General features: G+C 37.4%; 1 protein-coding gene across 1 annotated transcript in view; it reads left to right on the top strand.

Annotated features, from left to right (window-relative positions):
- The window catches only part of carmil3 (capping protein regulator and myosin 1 linker 3), an 85,654-nt gene that overhangs the window by 46,585 nt on the left and 16,631 nt on the right, over positions 1–22,438 (top strand). The window contains exons 15-29 of the mRNA XM_087810729.1: positions 28–104; positions 3,528–3,632; positions 7,958–8,027; positions 8,109–8,190; positions 11,231–11,327; positions 11,414–11,468; positions 14,145–14,317; positions 15,143–15,211; positions 15,509–15,602; positions 18,269–18,367; positions 19,118–19,237; positions 19,399–19,512; positions 20,149–20,324; positions 20,396–20,483; positions 22,234–22,359. Coding sequence (XP_087666855.1) covers positions 28–104; positions 3,528–3,632; positions 7,958–8,027; positions 8,109–8,190; positions 11,231–11,327; positions 11,414–11,468; positions 14,145–14,317; positions 15,143–15,211; positions 15,509–15,602; positions 18,269–18,367; positions 19,118–19,237; positions 19,399–19,512; positions 20,149–20,324; positions 20,396–20,483; positions 22,234–22,359 — 1,545 coding nt within the window. The remainder of the gene's footprint in view (positions 1–27; positions 105–3,527; positions 3,633–7,957; positions 8,028–8,108; positions 8,191–11,230; positions 11,328–11,413; positions 11,469–14,144; positions 14,318–15,142; positions 15,212–15,508; positions 15,603–18,268; positions 18,368–19,117; positions 19,238–19,398; positions 19,513–20,148; positions 20,325–20,395; positions 20,484–22,233; positions 22,360–22,438) is intronic.

The following is a 22,438-nucleotide window of genomic DNA, read 5'->3' as shown; positions in this document are numbered from 1 at the left end:
CTAACTAATCCACAATTATTGTTCCAGTTGTTTGGCGCCTTGCTGCGAGGATGCTGTGCAGATCTTTCATTCCTGAATTTGTCCAAGAACTCATTTTCTCACAGGTGGGTTTCACACCTCCACACACATTCATTGGTCCAGACTGTTCATTTTTCCCTCTGATCAGTGCTTTGCCCCAATAATATTATTACTTACTTTCCTGATTTGTTCTGCTTTGCCACTTCATCTTGTATATGCAGCTTATAGTTTGGTTCACTTGTTACCCCTTTGTCACTTTTAATTTGTGGCTTGGCTTCATATAAGTGTCTGTTTTATACAACTTGGCACACAGGAGCTCCCGTCACAGTATGCTAAGGGAAAAAGTTTGTGAAAATGAATCTAATTTCAGATGACAATTATCGTCTGGCTCTAGAGGCATCAACAGCTTCATCTTTGCGCCCCCTGTTCTCTTTTTATCATATGCATTCATCTATTACTTTCCTTATCTGCCTCTCCACCTTTGCATCCGTTTCACCTTGAAATTTCGTTGAGGAGAAACACATTTTTTTGGTTTGATTTCTGGGACGCTAACTCTCTGCACTTTACTCTTGATGTATATCCTTCCCTGACTTCCATCCAATTCTGGTCCAAAATCGTTTGGTCTGAGGATTTTTTTAATTTGCTCCGGGCTCTATCGTATGCATAACAATGCTCGTCCTCATCTGAACTGAGCTTGTCAGCGGTTCATGCATGACAGATGTGTTAAAGCTATGACGAGCCTGCTTTTCAGTCAAAATCCAATTGAGCCCATATTCAAAATGAAGAATGATTCCAGCCACTGTTTATTTTCATACTGTTATCTGAAGTATGATTCATTTCTGATATTATTTCCTTTTAGTGTTTTGTATTTATCACAAAGTATTATGTAAGGAAATTACCAATAATGATATATACAGTAGTGGCAGTAGTACATTAACCCATTACTAATATACAGTATAATTAAATTGAACACCCAAGACTGTAGATTTAAGTTGATGTAATTCTGATTGTTTGCAAAGAAAATTAGTTGGCTCTACATTAGTATATACAGTATGTTTACAAAGCAGATGCAATGTCCTTTTATGGACTTGGACTACTTCAAACCAAAAGTGTATTGTAAGTTAGTAAATAAGTGATGGTTATTTCTAGAGAGCCTTTCTAGACCAGGGTCGCAAAGCGCTTTAACAATCACATGCAATACACAGTTAAAATATATACTTAGGAGACGCATAAGACAGACACAGGAGTCCCTGAAAGTCGGGGAAAAGCCTGCACCAATAAGAATGTCTTAAGTTGTTTCTTGAAGGAGTCAGTAGACTCCATCAAGCGCAGAGAGAGAGGAAGATCCAAAGCTTAGGAGTAAACGGCCTGGAAGGATTTCTCTCCTCTGGTCCTGAACCGTGTGCGAGTAACCATCAGTAGATTCTGATACACAGACCTCAGAGCCCGAGCTGGGGTGTAAGGCTGGATCAGATCAGTGATGTAAGGAGGAGCCTGACCATGAATAGCTCTGAAAGTAAGAACCAATTTTAAAATTGATCCTGAAAGAAACTGGAAGCCAGTGAAGAGTTTTAAGGATCGAGGAGAAATGTGAGTTCTTCTACAAGAGCAGGTCAGAATTTTTCAGAGTCAGAGTTTTTTATATTAACTGCAGGTGAGACAGCTCCTTCTTCTTTATTGTTGTGAATTGTTGTGATCCACCATCCACAAAATGTAAATGTAAAAAAATATATATACTCAAATGTTTTTTAAGAATCAAAACTGTTCGAGAATTGGTACATAGTATGCCCCATAGTATCAACATCTTACAAATGCATACATAATTACAGTTTCTTATGTCTTGTCCTAAATCATTGAATAAATAGAAAAAAAAGTATTACCGGAGTATTACAATTTAAATATGGTCACAATATATTCAGAACAGTTATGACAATTAGGTTAGTGACAAATGAGTAGAGGCATAGCCAGCCTTCTACACACCAGGAGGTCCTCACAGTACCATTCTCCTAATATAGCTTCTTGGCTGATGTCCTCATTACTATCTTTTTGTCTCCCCTAGTATATTGTTTTTGTGAAATGGAATTTTTTCTATTTTTGATCATGTTGCTACTCAGTTTTGCTTGTATATAAAAAATATAAACTTATACAGTATATAAACGTATACTTGTATACCAATGCTTGTTTGGTTGTTTTACAAAAGTGCTTAAAGTTTTTGTGATCGCAAACCTAAACAGAAGTTTGCTGGTGAGAGCAGGTTATTCATCCTTTCATCAGCAATGCCAATTTCTGGATCAGTTATTCATCCATTTTTCACAACCATTTTAAAAGCATCTTGAAAACATTATTCTCTTTGAAACGGAGAAAACCTAAAAAATGACTCAGAGTGAATACCATTTGATGTTATATGGAGAAACTGTAGTAGTTTCCAATCCATTTTTCTTTTTTGAAAAACCGAGGAAAACTATGTTAACTTAGCACTAATTCCTACATGCACTGGAACTGTTGTATTTACTGACGAGTATAGTCGGGTATAGCTTGCTGTTTCTATTGATGGTGCATCAAGTCTTAAAAAACTATATATTATAAAGATATTGTGAGAAGAAGAAAACGACAAATGAACCTAACTTGTATCAATAAAGTTAGTGTTTTATACTCTTGCACATTACGATAACTTAGTTCCAGTTTTGCCACTCTGTGGAAGCAACAACTCCTATCAAAGTGTATGGCATCACTAATTAAATGATGTTTTGTTTTATAGTGTCAGCTCCATGATCGTTGTCCATTTTTATTTTCACTGTGGTGTTTAAGTTCAGAGAAAATTCTTAAATTCCACAAAATGAGTTCCTTAAACTGTTGAGTTTCTATTTGCAGACTCTGCAAGTGTGTGTGTATCTGTGTATTTGGGCTTTTGTGTGAGAGGGTGTGTAAGTGCCTCATTACTGAGAACAATACCCAGGTGTGGGTGGAAACACATGGAGCGTAAAAAAGGCATTTTCTGTGGTGAAGGTAAACAACAAATCAGCTGCCTTGGGAGACGTTGTTAGAAATCCTGGAATAGAAAAGAAAACCTATGTTTCCGGAACAAGTCTGGTCTCTGCAGTCTTCAAGATCTGCTCTCCTGTTGGTTTTTGTTCAGTGGAGTCTAAAATGGATTATTGACAATTTCTAAACAGAGATTGGGACGTTTCTTGTATATCGTCATGTAGGAGGGATTCAATCATTCAGGTGTTTTCTCAGGACAGAAGTGTGCTGCTCTCACTGACGGTATGTGCAGGCGGATGACTACTCGAATAAAAGTGTCAACGTGATGAGGACCTAAATCGTGCCTCCTTACCCATCATGCATTTATCCTCTTAGATGTCATTGTGTTCAACTTTCCCTTATCTCATCACATCCTCCTGTCATCAAATTCTCTCATCTTTTGCCTCTCTCTCCTACCCCTGTATTTTAACTGCTAAGCCAGGGCTTATGGTTTCACAGAACATTAATCTGGTCTCTTCTTGTTTCAGGAAAGCAAGAGATTATTTGCCAGCTTTCCGACAGTTCTTCAGCTCTGCGTTCAGTCTGACCCATGTCAGCCTGGCATCAATAAAGGTCCCTCCTGATTCCCTCAGGTGAGTCACCAGCTCACATTTTTAACAGAAATCTGGTGATGGTATGGTTTGAGCAAACTGTTTCATCATTTTGTTTATTATTAGTTTATTCTAGTCAAGAAAGCATGGATTTGTGATATTGTTTCCCTATGAAGTCTACATGTAGCCCAAGTATACGTGCAATCCGTGATTGGGTATTAAAAATAATAAATTAATAAATGTCTATCTTTTGCTAATGGGTTGATTCTGCAAAAATACACATTTCAATCATTTTGAAGAAGTGATACAAAAGTACAGGAATAATAAACACAATTTGCAAAAAACAACAGATATTTGTATTTATTTTCCTTTTAAGGAACCCTCTAAACCAGCAGGTTTAAAGCGCGAGGTGCGACTTCCCTGGGTGCCGCCAGAGGACTCCAGGGGAGGCACAGAGGAAAAAAATAAACCTGAAAAAAAAGCTTAATAATCAGCATAAGTCTTGCATATAAGGGGCAAAATGCATAAAATGTATAATTATTATTTTATTATTTGTCAGTACCTGAAGGGAAAATTAATTGTTCCCACTTGAATGTGGTTGAACAAAATATGGTTTGTTGTCATCATGAATTAACTGTTGGCAGGATCATAAGACAGTGATGTAAAAACATTTTTATAAAATTGTTTGACTGATGATGATACGTCAATTATTGGTAATTATCTGAATTGAGGGATTGTACAAATAGGCCTTGAAATACATGTTTTGTCTTGAATTGAGGGCTGGTGTTATATTTTAATAATATTATATTGTTCTATTTAAAATATTTTCATCTTAAACACTATGGCACACATGTTGAGTTCCTAGGTAGCAATATTTACTGACAGACATGTTTCAGATGTTTAGTTTCAGTTTTTTTTTATGTCTTTCACTGATCACAGTTCTCTGTCAAAAACATGTGCAATAGCTGCTGACAAATTTAGGATTATGTGGGCGCGGAAATTTCCCAATTGGCCACTTGTTCTAAAAATGCTCCTCCTCTTGATGTTGTATGATGCACCAGTCTGAAATACCTGAAGGGGTTCTGCTTTCAGTTTTGGATGCTTTAGCATCACATCATCACCTGGAATGTTTCTTTCGTGTTAGATTAACTGCAGCAGCAGTTGTGCACCTGTGAAAAAGTTCATGTCAATAGTGCACAAAACAATTTGTACAATCTTTCAAACCATGACAGTTGGACAGAAGAGACAATAGTATTTACCATTAGTGCGCCTGATCTCCAAGCAGCATGACTGGCTTTTTCCAGGATTGGGATTCGCCATTATGCCACTGTGCTCGTATCTTATGACTAAGTACAGACATTAGGAAGTCGTGAAACACATGTGTCAAGCTCATGGTCGCCTCAAAGTAGATGAATGTTCATATTGATATGGTGACCTTTACTGATACTACTGTATACTGTTATGGACAGCTCGGTAAATATACATTTTGTTCAGCCTGTGTTTAAGACGGATAAAGGATTTCGGCCCCTTGTGTGATTAGGTTTAACACCCCTGGCCCAGAGGCCCTGTTTTATTGCTTTCAACTTCAGCTTGACAACTTTGTGATGATGATCTCAAAGGTATAGCCAATGATTTATGAATGATGAATGTGTGTTTGAAGACTCTCTATATGAACACGTCTCTTTTCTTGACAATCCAAACTTCACAGAGACAAAAAGGGTAAATTGCCTTAAGCATGTTGAACATGAATTGCAACATAAGTCAGAGTGTAGTTCCTCACATCAGTCCAGTTGCATTCGATCGTTCTGGTTTCATAGATATTTATAAAAAAAACATTTAAAGAGCTCAGGTGTAGCTGATGCTGCCAGAAATTATACACAATATCTCTCTTAGACGAACAAACACACACACACAATTAAAGTATTACAAACAAAATTAACTGCCAGCAACAGCAAAGTCAACAGTGCTGCATAATGGAGCCAAGCCAATATAGATAGACACCCCACTTAGAACGGATGCTCATTACCTACTCCTGGTACATGTTCATGTTCATTACACACAAGCAACTGCCAGCAAAGCCTTAATCTGCAAATTATTTGTGCTCCCCTGCTGGACTATTATGACATATAAGGATCAATTACAGGCTACCTCTTGGGTTGATATGGTTTAGACACATAATGAACCCTGATCATAATTAGTAGGTTCTTCTGAAATCTTTTCGTCTGCTTTACCTCTAAAGTGGCATTTGGTTTTATCTAAAACAGCAGTCCTTAAAGTTACGTAAGTGCGACTGACCAACTGTGAGAGCTTTGTTATGGCGGATGTGTTGTAATATAATATATATGTAATAGATAGATAGATAGATACATAGATACATAGATAGATTGATAGATAGATAGATAGATAGATAGATAGATAGATAGATAGATAGATAGATAGATAGATAGATAGATAGATAGATAGATAGATACATAGATACATAGATAGAAATCCAAAAATCACAGTACATTGAAATGAAGCCAAACTGAACTTTAAGTGGATTAGGATGGAAAGGAGTGAAAGATTTTGAATTAACAAAGTTGAAGTAATCAATTTCACGGCGTCATTGACATAAATCCTCAATATTGGACTTGGAAAAAATGTTATTATTATGATTTCTTATTCAAAAAATGATTTAGTTATTTCTGGAAAGTCACAAAGTAAGAACCCCAGTAACTGCTTTTGTTGCTTTATTATTTTGTTTTTGATTTATCTTGACGAGGCAAGTAGGTGAGTAATTAAGTAATGGTTATATCTAAGGCGCCTTTCTAGACCAGGGTCACAAAGCACTTCAACAAATAAAAATGTCTTGTTTCTTGAAGGATTCAGTAGACATCAGATGCAGAGGGAAATGAAGATTGTTTCAAAGCTTAGGAAAATTTGCCTGGTAGGATTTCTCTCGGAATCATCAGCAGATTCTGATCCATAGACCTCAGAGCCCGAGCTAAGGTGTAAGGCTGGATCAGATCACTGATGTAAGGAGGAGTCTTACCATGAATAGCTCTGAAAGTTTAAAATGGATCCTGAAAGAAACTGGCAGCCAGTGAAGAGTTTTAAGGATCTGGGAAATGTGAGATCTTCTACTAGAGCAGGTCAGAATTATCGCTGCACACAATTAGCTGCAAAGTGTTTTCACTCAGGCATTGTTTGATTTCTAGCAAACAATTTACTAAGCTGTTCAGCCACTGGAGGTCAGTTGGATCAAAAGAGCCGTAGAGCTGTATGTCATCAGCAAAAATGTCATTAGAAAAATCAGGAAATCTCTGAATGATTTTACGAAAAATAATAAAGGACCTAAAACAGAACCTTGAGGGACACCACACAACACAACCACTGATTCAGACCTCATTGGATACACTGAAACTGCGCCCAGAAAGGTATGACAAGAACCACCGAACACAGACCCAGACAGTCCCACTTTATCCCTCAGTCTTCTCAGCAGGATCTGGTGATCTACTGTGTCAAAGGCTGATGACAAATCAAAGAGAACCAGAACAGTGTATTTACCCGAATCAGCCGACATCATGATCAGCCACTCTTAGACTTTAGACTTATTTTTATTGTCATTGCACAGAAGAACACAGCATCCAGGAACAATGACAGCTGCTCAGACACCACCTTTTTTAAGATCTTGGACATGAATGTAAGCTTAGAAATAGGCCTAAAATTACTGAGGTAACCACATTGGGAACTTTGACCACACATTGGTGTACCTATTGCTTGTTTTGAAACTATATTCATACTTACTGGGACACGTCTCACAGGGCAGGCTTTTTATAAAAAAAAAATTGTAGTTATTTCAAACTGGTGACCAAACCTAAAGATCAGTTCCAAAGTAGAATATTTACAATTTTTAAAACTATACACGATCTGCTTTGTGATCAGTCATATGTCCGTCATCATTAAGCCAACTGTCTATCAAAAATAAAAACACATTTTTGATCAGGACGTTGCTCCTTCATCCTTTTTGGGGTTTTTACATGCAACATCAATATGCCAGAGACTGACCTCAACATTGAATTGTTTGACATGCCTTAGCTCGAGGGGGTTTGTGTCAAGAATGTCTTCCTAGATTGTGAAACAAAAAAAGCATCTACAGCCACACTGTCACAGGTAAAGTACAAATGTCACTTAAAATGTAAGAAATAGAAAAAGAGGTAGTGTTTTCTCTGCCCAAGCATCCTAAAAAAAATATTATATTTACTTTATTTTTCTCCCAAAATACTTCCGCCGCTCTTTTAGGAAAACTGATCTGCATGTTAAAGCGTTGTTTTTATTTTGTCATTAATGTGGGTTACTAAGTTTAAACTATCACTTGTTTGTTCTAGGGCTCTGTTCATCGGCCTGTCCAATAACCCTCATTTATCTGATGTAAATCTGGACATCAGCTGCTGTGAGGTAAACACTGACAACCATGCTGTGTTGGCTCTATAGATCCATCTGCACATCAACTTGTTATATTTTATTTCCTCCCCAAAGTTAAGATCAGCAGGCGCTGGAGTGATCCAGGAGCTCTTCCCTCGGGTGACTTGTGTTGGGACGTTAGACATTTCTGAAAACGGTAAGTTTTGTCTTAATGATTCTGGGATCCAAATGTCTACCTGAATAAAGGAGAAAATCTAAGCACATGATCAAGTATTTTAGGCCTTGAAACATTCTCTTGCAGGGAAAGTTATTTTCTTGCAGCTATGTGGGCCTTGAGCAACATATTTATTCTCTTGTTGATAACTCGTTAAAATTTATATTTATTTGATAATTAAATATGTAAAATCTAGTACCAATTACAAATATTTGAAAGACAACTTATTTGAATCTACTGTTTTGAGTGTGTTGACTCTTAAATGTAAGATTTAAGAGTCATGCAAATACTTCTGTTGGTTAGTCATTTTTTGTTGTTTCTACTTTTAAATATGTTAATGCCCCAATTAAACAATTAAACCTTCAGCACAATGAATTTGCCCAGAAATGTTCTTTTGACAAGCAAAACCGAAATCAAAAAAACTGCACTTTGCCTTCAGTACAATAAGTATACACATTTATACAATTTGTTTTCCTTAATCCAGTACCTCCAATAGGTGAGAAAAGTTTTTTTTTGTAAGATATTCGAGAAAAAAGGTCCCATTTTTTTTAAAACACTTTTCTTTTTCCTTCAATGAATAAGTGATCTTCTCATATGGAAATATGTCCTTGCAACCAGCAACCAATACTGGGTCCAGTTATCCTTTTCCACATCAGTGGAACACCAAGGATACATAATGAAGGGTCACATTTAATTCTAATATCTAACATTTTCCCTAAATCAGAGACTAGATCACTCAAAAATCTGAGAATCTGTAGACACTCCCATGAAAATATGTTCCCTTGGTCTGGGATATTTGAGTTGCACTTATTTAGTTTCTCTGGAGTCATATACACTCTCATTCACCATTTATATTGAAGACAAAAGTTTGTTAGCTAATAGTTTATGAGCCCTTTGACATGTATTCTCCCAATTTTGAACAGAGATTTCTATTGGTAGGTACTTATTATTGGTCAGTCAGGCTTTAGCAATTTTAAGTTAATGTTAACCAAAACTTAACTGTAACCATGATATCCAAATAAATCAGTAATACACCATTTCAGAATGACTTTCCTTTTATCTTTTTTTTTACATTTTATGTAATAATCAATTGCATTTCCATGGTTTGGTATGCAAACAAGTCTGACATAATCATCATGCCCTAAAGAATACATACTAGGAAAAAATGGGGAAATGTTTCATATTTCTATGAATACTTCTTAAGGGAGTTTCTTTTCCTGCATCCTTTTTCAATATAGAGTTTCAGGTTTAAATATAAATAGTGTTTTCCATTTGATGTAGTAAATGTATCATATTTAATCCAACATATTCTGATAATTTGCATCAGGCATGTTCACATGTTAAAACTTCTTCATGCAGAATCTTTATGGGTCTAGATGGAAGAAGCTGGTAAATATAGATGTTTTATGGTTCTACATGACCCAGTTTCCGGTTTATTAATGATCCAGAAGAACAATAACGGCTCATATACCCACTGAAGTCGATGTTGGGAGAGGGAGAAGAAGATCGTTCCAAAACTTAAGAGCAACAGCCTGGAAGGATTTCTCTCCTCTGGTCCTGAAGCGTATGCACGGAACCATCGGCAGATTCTGATCCACAGACCTAAGAGCCCGAGCTGGGGTGTAAGGCTGGATCAGATCACTGATGTATGCATTTAGCTGCAAAGTGTTTTCACTCAGCCATTGTTTGATTTTCTAGCAAACAATTGACTAAGCTGTTCAGCCTCTGGGGCTCAGTTGGATCAAAAGAGCAGTAGAGCTGGAAGTCATCAGCAAAAATGTGGTAAGAAACATCAGGAAATCTCTGAATGATTTTACCCAGGGGAATCAAGTACAGCAAAAATAATAAAAGACCCACAACAGAAACTTGAGGTACTCCACACAATAGATCCGCTGATTCATTTGATTGGCAGATACACTGAATCTGCGCCCAGATAGGTCACAGAGTCACAGAGTCTTCTCAGCAGGATCGGGTGATCAACTGTGTCAAAGGCTGAGGACAGATCCAAGAGAACCAGAACGGTGTCAGCAGACATCATGATGTCACTGGGCACTTTCAGTTAGGCTCCGTAGAGTGATGTTTGCAGAAGCCAGACTGAAACTTTTCATGGATATCGCTCTGATCCAGGAACAATGATAACTGCTCAGACACCACCTTCTCTGAGATCTTGGCCAAGAATGAAAGCTTAGAAATAGACCTGAAATTACTGAGGTCAGTCGGGTCTAAGCCTGGCTTTTTCAGTAAAGGCTCCACAATGACATGTTTAAATGCATTGGGAAAAACCCCTGTGGAAAGGGAGAGGTTTACCATTTTGGTAACCCAGGGGCCAATTACATTAAATACTTTAATAAAGAGCCTACAGGGAAGGATGTCGGACGAGCAAGAACAGGGTTTCATCTTGCTCACCAGTGACGAAATATCAGCCAGAGTTATAGGTTTAAAAGAAGGCCCACTAGGTGGAGACAGGCTCAGTGACAGCAGAGGTTCCACACAAAAGGGGAGGGATCTTTGATCTTTGATCAATTTAATATTGTTTATAGTAAAAAATCTCAACAATGCATTGCTGTCAGCTACACAGAAGACAGGGACAGATACACAGGATGTGGCCATTGGTTCTTAAAATAACTTTCTATTGACTGACCCAGTTTGATTGAGGTTAGTTTTAATTATTTATTTATTTATTATTTATTATGTAATAGTTCAGAGGTTTCGCACTTTGGTCAGCTAACTTGCACAATGTTTACATTGTTTTTGAACAAAAATATGTTTTCTAATTCTAAAGTGTTTTAACATTGATCATTTATTACTTGATTTATATATTAGGTTAATTCACAGTTAACTGGTTAATCAACCTCCTCAGCCTGGAATTACAAGATTTTTTTAAGATTATATTCTGCCTTCTGATTGTAGTGTCAGGAAGAAAAAAACATTTAAAGGTTGCTTAATGTTCTCAGAAACATTTTCTGGAAAAAAGTGTTTATCTGAACAATGTATTGTTGGAATAAACTGTTTTGTTCTACAGGTCTGGATGCCGACTTGCTCTCTGTGATCCCAGCGTTTTCCCGCCACCCGTCCCTCAGACACTTAATGCTGGGAAAGAACTTTAACATCAAGGGCCGGTATTGATAATAATTGAGCAAAACACTGTTGTCGGTGTAGATGATGCCGATGCTGACTCTCTCCTCTCCTCTCTCTGCCTCCTAAGGGTGTTGGAGGAGATTCTGCAGAAATTGGTTCAGCTGATGCAGGAGGAAGACTGTGTGAGTTGTATTATGTAACGTATTGAACACAAGCGTACACATTTACGCAGATGCAACCCCCGCACACATGCCCACGCTCACACCAAAGCAAATGGATGAAATGGTTCATGTGAGGAGCAAATATGTGTTTGTTAAAGAGGAATCACACTGAATGTAATAGCACCATCATTCGTGTCGGAGCAAAAATGTTCTTTCACAAACAACCTGAACCTAGCCTTGTTTGTAAGTTTCACACCCAATATTTAAACACTGGCCTTGAATTTAAACCTTTTTAGAATTTCCTGTGGCTGCTAACAGGTTTTTCCATGGCAAACTTTCAGGGACCATAATTACTTGAAGCCTCAAACCATGTCTTTGTGCTCAAGTAACTGCCATTATGGTAGCCTTTAACACTTTAACCATAGAAGCACCTGAACAAGGATCAGGGTTACATTGTCAGTTAATTGTAAACTCGCTCCATAATATGAATTATTTTATTTTTAATGATATAGCTATAATATGTTTATTTGACTTTAATAAATGTTAACCTTCTGAGTCTATCAACCAGAAGAAAAAACAGTTACCACTTCAAATGATCTTGACACTTGACTTTGGGCTGAGGTCTTTACCACGACAGTCAGAAGCAAAGTCCCCTGACATCTTAGCCATCTGCTCAAAATCTATAAATTACATAAAGAATAATGAATATAAACTTACTCCTCTGACTGACGTTTTGAAGTAACTGGACAGAAATTAGCCATATATTGAATCACTATTGAACCATCAAGTGAACATTTCCCTCTCATCTAACCACCCTGTGCTCTGATAGACAGGGATGGGAATTATTTTGCAGGAGGAACTTAATCGATAAAGCTTCCGGTTACAAAACATGGCGTACACAGAGTCATGCAATTTAAGAGTGAACCTCTAATCACTTGCATCAGCAGCTAATGTTGACCGTGGCTCACTTCTTCTGTTTGCTTTTTCTACAGTATGTTTCCACAAAGTTGATAATCTGGTCTCTATTCAGACCTCTGGGGCATCCCTTCCACTCTCTTCTCAGTAAATTCATCTTGACAAGTAGCTAGCTCATTTCTTTAACACTGTTGGTAGCAATAGCTCACAAGTGAGCTCCGCTTGCACTGATGCGTGTGTAGTACTACATTTACAGCAGCACCAATGGTCAAATTTAATGGGATGATGTGGCTTTGTGTTACACAACCAGCTTAGAGAGAGAGTAACACTAATACTTGAAATTTTATTCTCAGTATTAAACATTGATGTAAAATATTTAGACTGAGATGATTTTTCTAAAAAAAAAAAACATTATGCACCTAAATGTGAAACACTGAAAACACTAATAAATCTAATTTCCCTTCGGATCCCTATCCCTGAGATATTCTAAAATTAAGGGAAAAAAAATGTATTGACGTTATTTACTTTGTTTAAAAAGCTGAAAAAATAAATAACGTGTAAAAGTAAATATTTCAGATAAGTTATAATTTGTAAATAAAAAATCTGAATAACTCAAGACTTCTCTTCAGTGGGCTATGAGGATATTCCAAATTGTTTGTACGAGCTGGAATAAGGCTTAGTAGGTTTAGTAACATGGTTTTGTAACTGTAAAGAAAATCTTAATATAGTCGACAATAGTTGAGTAAAACATTATGTTGTAAAAGGATAATAATAATAATAATAATAATAATAATAATAATAATAATAATAATGTATTGTTAATGTTAAGTTAAAACCTTTTTAAATAAATGATATTTCAGCAAAATTCAATAAACAAATAGAAACCTTGAACAAAAGAAATAAATAAATCAGCGACATGTTCATGTATCCCTGCTATTTTAAATTTCACAAAAGGCTTAAAAGGCTGTTCATGGCCTTCGGGTTGCCTGATGTTTAATAATAATTAAATAATTAATATTATGAATGCATAATCAAAGTTACTCAGCAAACGGGCCGATGTGCAATGCAGATATTTTTCTATAAAAAAAAGGACTTTTCAGTTCTTATAACGGGAAACAATCATCTCTAAGTATGGATCGTGACTTTCAACACCTTAAAGGGACTTCTTTGTCTTATATCAGTGTGTCGTATATTTTTATTGATTGTAGGATGAGCGACATGAGTGGCGCCTATGTATGCTTCGTTCAAAGATACATAAAGTGGTATGAAGTGGTCCACCGGTAATTGTGTCCTCATGAATTCCCTGCAATTAACTGCTCTAAGAATTTCCATCAGCTGACCACTCTCCAGGAAAATACAGCCTGCAGCCACCTTGTTTAATGGAGCCTTTTCAGTCAATGGCCTCACTCTTTATAGGCCACTAGATAGCAATGTCTGCTTTATTATATTTAACTTTGTACACCCATTTCAGGCAAACCTCATCTTATCAGCAGCAGGTGATTTCCAAGTTCCTGACACTATGTGGTTTTTATAACCATGTCATTAATGTTTAAAACATTCTTTCCAATGTTGCATTTAAAACATTTAATTTATAATCACATTAAAGCAAATAGTTGACATTAGAAACCGCTAAATTGAATAGCTGCTTTTTGATGGAAACAGTTTGTTGAGTTGACCTAGAATGTAAGAAGAATAAAGCAAAGTGAATAATGGAACATGTAAAGTATGGAGGTGATTGGGGAAAAAATGAACACATTTATGTTGTCCTCCATCTCAATCCAGGCCTTGCAGTCTTTGTCCCTTGCTGACTCCAGACTCCGCCAGCGAGGAACAGTGCTTGTTAATGCTCTGGGCTCCAACACCTGTCTCAAAAAAGTGGACCTTAGTGGAAACGGTTTGGAGGATACTGGTGCCAAGATGCTAAGTAAAGCTCTGCAGATCAACACAACACTCAGGTTAGCATCTTAACACATATTCTTAACGTTTGTGCGGAAGAATTTGCCCGGCATTTTGAGAAGGGAGAGGATGTAAATGATGAAAAATGGTGAAATTTTACTGCTGAAAGTTTCAGAGACTAAGTGAACTGTGAAAGAAATAAGATAGCAAGTCTGAGTTGAGCCCAGGAGATAGCTGGAAGAGTCTGTGTGGGGGTGAGGGAAGGGTGAAAGGAGCCTTAAAAAAAGGCCCAGAGGCAGAAATGTGTTGAACAAGACTAGAAGAAGTTTTGTATTACATCCTCTTTTCAACTGAAACCTATCACCACAACCTAGGACAATCTGTTAAAATGTTTGGATTTGTAGGTTTGTAAACAGCATCAACATTCTGAATAGATTTTAATATATTTTTTATTTTTAGATTTTACAGTCTAACTTTTGGATCCAAATCAGGATTTTTTTAGATCAACCAATGACCTATCTGTCTTTAAACTGCAGCAGCCATGGACCATGTTCCGTTAAGACGAGCATAAAAATAATAAAAACAATAAAATAGTGTCTTTACTTGTACAGACAAAGTTTCCCAAAGTTGTGATGTAAACCTGAATGTGTCTGCGACTATTTGCTGGTCTCATTCCCTCCTGCCTGCCACTGTGTCATTGAATAGCTGCATCATATTTGATAGTTTATCTCACGTCTGACACTAATATATGTTTCTGCTAACAACTCTCCCTCTAGATTTGCCTTTTTTCAAACAACATTTTTCCTTGTTATGTGTTGAGTCAGATGCCACTGATCTTCTCTTCTCTCTTTCTCTCCATTTGCCGGTGGTTTGATTCCTCTCAGGAGTGTAACATGGGACCGCAACAACACAACAGCGACGGGCTTCCAAGATGTGGCGCGGGCGCTGGAGCAGTAAGGCAACACACCACATTTTTGAAGCAGGATACACACATAAAACGGCAAAAGACATAAGCACCAACATGACAGATGGGTAACTACTGAGAGTTTTCTGTTGCACAACATTTCATCACTCCTTACAAGTGGGTGTCAATCAAACGTCCATGTGGATGTGTAAGGTTTGTTGTGATGTTGAAGCTTGTAAGTGTCTCTGACTGATTGGAAAATCAGATCATTGGTTTTCCTCCTTGTTAACATTGCCATCCTGCAGCAATATGACAAATGTCTCTTCTCTTTCTCTCTGCTTGTTAGCAACTTCACTCTGCAGTACATGCCACTCCCCTTAAGCGATGTCGCTCAGGCCCACCGAAATGCCCCCGAGAAGACTGACCAAGCGCTGGCTAAGGTGAGGACACTCGTGAAGAGGGTATGGAGGTGCAATAATTTGGGGGCTAAAAGAAGGAGCTGATGACTATACAAAGATGACCAGATGATGTTGTTGATGTGAGCGTGGAAGAAAAGGATGCTCTCAAGGATGGTGCCGAAGTTTTTTTTAACCTGTAAGACCTGGAGGTGTAAGAGGAGAAGTTGATGGACGGTTTTCGTTTTGCAACAGGGGGATTTGAGGCAATGAGAATAAGTTCAGTTCTGCTATGGTTGAGTTTTATAAAGTTTAAGGAGAACCAGGACTTAATTGAATCTTGAAGGCGGTCACAGAGGGAGATGCAAGAGAGGGTACTGGAGGGTTTTGGCTGAATGGTACAATTGGGTATCGTCCGCATAACAATTGGATGTGATATAAAAAAATAGGGAAAAAATGGAGAGATGGATCAGAGGACAATTATTTTAATTGAATATATTGGAAACGGTGGGTTAGTCTCTAAATTTAGGAAAATGTTGTCACAACATGATCTGGAGCTTCTAATCCATGCGTTTGTGTCTTCTCGCCTGGACTATTGCAACAGTTTGTTTTCATGTGTTAACAAGAAGGAGCTGTCTCGCCTGCAGTTGATTCAGAACTCTGCAGCGAGAATTCTGACCCGCTCTAGTAGAAGAACTCACATTTCTCCGATCCTGAAAACTCTTCACTGGCTTCCAGTTTCTTTCAGGATCAACTTTAAAATTCTGGTTATTACTTTCAGAGCTATTCATGGTCAGGCTCCTCCTTACATTACTGATCTGATCCAGCCAGTTCCTCGTACACGGTTCAGGACCAGAGGAAAGAAATCCTTCCAGGCTGTTGCTCCAAAGCTTTGGAACGATCTTCCTCTCTCTTTGCGCTTGATGGATCTACTGACTCCTTCAAGAAACATCTTAAGACGTTTTTATTTGTTCAGGCTTTTGCTTGATTTTCTGGAACTCCTGTTGTGTTATCAGTTTTATCTTGCCCTTTAAAGTATATACTGTATTGATTGTTTAAGAGCTTTGTGACCCTGGTCTGGAAAAGCGCTATATAAATAAAAATGTACTTACTTTACTTACTTACTATTTTTATTATTTTATATTGATGTGCTTTTCTATGAATTGGCAAGCACTGGCATGTTAAATTCTTAGTGACTGAGGTGAAATGTAAAACAAAACACAACATTTTTGCACAGCATATAGTGCTATAGTGGCACTAGGCAAAGATTTGACGACTTTTCTTGCACTGTGTTAAAGCATTGTCTTGAAATCCCCCACTCCTCACTTGTTTTTTTTCAAAACAAGTGAAAGATTATTTTTGGGTGGTTACCCGTTTTGTCTGCCTGGAATTATGAGTCCTCTCAGTACTTCAGCCATTATGGAAATGACTGCATGCTTTCTCAACCCACTGTCATGACCAGACGAGTCACTCTGCCAAAGTTGTGTAGTAAAGAACCTCTATAATAATAGCTAGAGGTTTCTTCTGGGTGACCCTTCGCAGAAAATACAAGGAAAAAATCACAATGTTGCATAGTGTTGTTGGAAAAAAATAAAATCCCTCGATGTCTTTTAATAATTCCCACAACATGAAACTTGGAATATGCTGGTAAAACATTAAACAAAAAGGACAGAAAACGGATAATATCTCCATTCATGAAATGAAATAAAATGAAAGGTGAAACATTTTTTAGAAATGTTGATTAAAGTGATTTTGCCAGTCATTTTTTTGGAGGCACAGTATTATCCTTTTTCCTGAAAATGACTTGTTTGCCAAAGTCATTTACAGAAGATCAAAAATACTGCAGACTATGTGCCTCACCCCGAGGCATTGTTTGGTACCTTTTTACTTTCCCCTCAGGAACATTTCCTTCTTCCTCTGTCTTCAGATTTATGTTTCTTGACAATTCAGAGCACATTTCTGTTAGAACGTAGACATAAAATGGCTGCTCGACTTTCATTCTCCTGAATAAGACGTTGTTAATTCATATTTGTTCAACCATTCCACACAGAAACGTATACTTGACTCTCTCAGTAAAAAATGGAAACTGGATGGAAGAAAATTGAACACATTCAACACTGAGCAACCACCAGTCGACATTGAAGAGTCTTTTATCGGCAGAAAATCATAGTCAGTTGTTTCGAAACATCATTACTCATCATAAGTTTTGTCACTGCGAGAGAAATATGAGATGTCTTTCATATCTTACAACATTCCCTTATGTTATTACATGAGAAATACCACTGTTGATGGAGATAAATAGATCATCCTCCTGCCGACTAAACTTCCCGTCAATCTGTCTCCACATCTGTTTCCACATTAGCATTTCCGTGCAAGATATTCTGAGGTGAGCACTTATTTGAGTCTTCTAAATAATTCATCATGTGGTTAGATGAATATGTAGGGGTTGAAGATTTTTCGATTGAGGTGCTCAAAGAAGAAACCCCAAATTCTCTGAGGAGGCTTTTGTTCTCTTTTTCTCCGAGAGATGATTAGGCTGTGAACGCCTCTGACTGCTGAGTCAAGATAACTAGAGCTCTGTGGCTGCTGAGATCACACAGACCTCTCGCAGGTCTTCTGATTACCATGCAAATTGACTTGTCTCCACGCTGCTGTTTGTGAACATCCCCCGCCTCACCTCCGTCTCGTTTGTTGACTTGTGTCTGTGACAGATCCAACGGGCTCTGCTGAGGAATAACCAGACTCAGCGTTTCTCCCAGAAGCAGGCTTTGCGGCTGCACCAGGGACTCGTCACCAGCACAGCTGAGCAGGTCAGATTACATAACTCGCATCCTTCTTCGCCAAAGTCATTGTGTCGTCGTTGTTGTTGTTGTTATATATCCATTTCGTGATCTTTTAAAAATACATGCATACATACACACACAAACCTCTCATTGCACCTCCTTACAAATTGCTAAATTCTTGAAATTCTTGAAAAAAATAAAAGATAAAATCCATATTCCTTATATTGTGCCATATTTCATAGACAACAACAGATAGATAGATAGATAGATAGATAGATAGATAGATAGATAGATAGATAGATAGATAGATAGATAGATAGATAGATAGATAGATAGATACTTTATTCATCTGCTTAGAGAAATTCACGGTTCAGCAGCTCCAGAATATGTTACAAAGAGATAGAACAAAGAGGCATGCAGTCTATGTACAGTCTAGTATATACTGAAACATATGTATAAAAAGGAAAAAAACATTTTCTCTCAATATACCGTTATATTGTTGTTTGTCATATTATATATATATATAATGCAAAATTTGGCGGAAAAAGACACATAATGTGACGGTATAAACAGAGTGATAATATTTCCTCTAAATAAAATAACAATTTATCCTCAACCGAGAATAAAAAGCACCACAAACCAGAAATATGTTGACACAAACCACTTTCTGTGTTCATTTGAATTAGGAAGATGACTATAACTGACTTAACATTGATTTAATTGATCTCGTTCTTAACTTGAGAAAACTGAAATCTGTCTGCTTCCCTTTATTTGTAGGTGATGGAGCGCTTGTGTGTGCGAGTGCAGCAGCAGGTGTGCATGCTCAAGGGCAGCGATGACGGAGAGGAGGTGCAGACAGCCAAGCAAATCCTCAAAGAAGCCCGGAACTCTAAGGCTGTAAGTTGTGAATATTGAGTTATAAATACGTCAAAAGTTATTTGAGCTTCAAATGGTTATTGTTGCTCATTATCATTCTTCAAGAAGATATTTCAATTTTACACATTTTTTTTCTCCTGACTGTACATGTGTGTGTATGTGTGTGTGTATTGTGTTTGTAGCTGTATCCATCCCTGTGTGAACTGGCACACGTGCTGTCTGTGGACGGTCCAGTCCGACAGCGTCTCGACAATCTTGCCGGAGAACTGGCCAAGGCTGCTGACAAGGAACTGCAGGTAAGACTGATGCTAATTTTTCTGGCTCTGCTTGTTCCCAACTGCTGTTCCTGCAATTAGTGAATGGTTATTATCATTCTAGATTTTGAAATTATTTATCCATAACCCGGAACACATGAAAATTTGCCAGTCAAGAAAATGTATATTTTTTGATAGTCTCTTTCCTCTTCTGACGGCAACATACCAAATGTATATTTGTAAATGTATCAAAGGTCAGAGCAGACTTCGAAGAAACATAGAATGAAACATTTCTAGGAAATGCACTTAAAAATTTTTTTTTTTTAATTTTAATTTAGTGTTGAACAGGAAGTTCAATTATTTAAAAAAAAACAAATGCAGAGGATATGTTACATTCTATCAAAACTTCTGTTATACACCACGATCAGTTTTGGAACATTAAGTAAAAGCCAAATATATTTTAGCGTTTTGTTTTTTTAATCTATGAAAGCCATCATAATTTAAAATGAACTGGCTCATATTGGGTCAATTTTCCATTTTCTGTCTCAACTTTTGGTGCTTGTGAAGACGGAGAAGGAATGTTAAGATAATCAAATGTCGTGCTATCATCTAAAAATGTTTGTAGATTGTGTGCATTTATTGATTTTAAACCAAATTGAACATCTCCCGTGCATCCAGGTGGTTGTGGACTCCATGGTGTCCCTCTGCCACGAGCTGTGCCCCATGTCCTGCTCTGCAGCTGAGAGAATCAGTCCACCTTTGTCCTCCATCTCGGAGCAAGTCTCCATCCCTCGCTCATCGATTCGCAACGCTTTAATGGAGCGTGCGGCCGAGGATATCAACACAGTGTTGGAGTAAGAATTTTTTCCGTATGTCTCACTTGCTTCTACTAACAAACCTGCAACTGCAAATTTCTCGTCCTCAGGGAGGTGAAGTTATCTGTTGTCTCCTATCTAACCAACTCAATTGTGGACCAGATCCTCCAAGAGCTGTACAACAACCATAAATCCCTGGTACTGGTAATATCACTTTCCTGCATGCCTTCTTTGTAGACAGTAGAACAATCACATAGTAATAATATACTAATAATATACTTGAAGCTAAAGAATAATCTATATCTTGTGAATAACCCGGAATTTATTGTAATCTAACAATTTTCATTTGAATTATTTTTAACTCTGTACCGTTTTTGTTGATTTAGTAATTTCATTTTAATGTAATTGTTTAAAAAATGTATCTTTTTGGTTCATTTTGTTAATTGACTTAAGCATAAAATGTACTTGCATGAAATGCTATAAATATATATACAGTATATATACTGTATATATATATGTATGTTTTCAAATTCTGAACATATTTTTACAATGGGATCTTATGTGTTTTGCTTCGAATTAAGGAAAATGTTTGTGTAGTATATGTGTTTTTTTGATTTTTTTTGTTAATATTGATATTTCCAATCATCTCAATAGTTGATTATAAACTTTTTTCAATTTTGAATATCAAATGTTCAGTCAATATTAGTTGAATAATACATTTAGTTTATTGATGTTAAGGATGGACAGCATGCTTCACTTATTGTCATGTGTCCCTGCTTTCTCGTAAAAATAAACATTCACTAAATATTGAACTATTCTATTGAGGAAAATGCTGCCTCAGCATCGACTCTTTCCCCTGGTATAATTAAAAACACTGAACCTAATTATTGAATACGAGTAATTATTAATGTGCATCCCCTTCAACTATAAAAATAAATACATTCTGAGAAGTATAAAATGCTACGTGCTTGTTTTTTTGTTTTTTTTAAGGCCAGTTGTTTATATTTAAGTGAATTAAACTCAGACTAAAAGTTCTCCCCCGTCTCACAGAACGAGAGGTTACGAAAACGTAGTTCTGACGTAATAATGGTCGGAGCGAAGAACGTGCCGCTTCTTTCTTTTTACATGATTCCCTTGAAGGTTGAGACTTCCTGGACTGATGGCCCTGCGGTGAAAAACCTTGCTGCTTGACCAATCACAACAGAGTGGGTTTGGTTATGGTAAACGAGATTTTAGTTTGAGAAAAAAACAAAAGTTTTCAATGGGCGGGGCTTAAGCACATTTTCTAATGTAAATATTTCAATTAAAAGAGTTTTGTACAAACGGACACATACTGATGATACAATGGAGATCCAAGATCAATTTAAGACACACTTAAATCTACACATTAGTTGCCCTTTAAGGTCGATGTCCGAGGAAAGAAAGATTAAAAACAGACGACATGTGAGTTGAACAACTTGGTCTTTGAAGCCTTTTGAACAGTCAGCATTTTTCTTTTTCCATTTGTCTGACCTTTTACATTCAACTCAGATCATGTCAGTCACATAGTAAATTCTGCATTTTTCTGTCAGTTTTCTTGACCACCTTCAGTCTGGACATAAAACATATTTGATCACCACCTTTAGGACGGCAGTACACGTGTGTTGCCAGGATGAGATTTTGAAAAGCAGACGTGATGAGATTGAAATCCGATGTTTGCAGAGCCCGCAGAAATAGATGCTCTGCTTTGCATTCCATCCATCGTACTGTTGGTCAGGCAGCCACAGCCCGGGCTCACCCTCTCCTGAGTCTTCACTGCTTTTATAATCGGCAGAAACACTTCACTCTTCCTCTCTGCAGCAGCTTGAGGTTGTGGAGAACAAGGGCAGATGCCCTCTTAGATCATAGCTCACTGTTGTGATGTGTCGTCATGCGGTGTGAAAGTGTGTTTGTGTGTGTGTTTCTTTAGATGCGGCAGGTGTCTCAGGCCAAGCGCTGGGATGAGGTCGGGACAGGCCGTCGGACCGTCCGTCAGCCCAGACTGGCAGAGTCTCTAGATTTTCCGGATGAAGAGCTTGGGGTCAACCTGGGAATCGTAAGTGTTGTGTGTGTGCTTGTGTGTGTGTGTGTGTGCTGTGTATACATAATTGCTCACTCCCTAGAGTCACCATTAT

This window comes from Callionymus lyra, chromosome 16, assembly GCF_982586985.1.
Source record: "Callionymus lyra chromosome 16, fCalLyr1.hap1.1, whole genome shotgun sequence".
NCBI classification, from domain to species: Eukaryota; Metazoa; Chordata; class Actinopteri; order Syngnathiformes; family Callionymidae; genus Callionymus; species Callionymus lyra.
The sequence above is the reverse complement of the archived record's forward strand: the minus strand, read 5'-3'. Positions and strand labels throughout refer to the sequence as shown.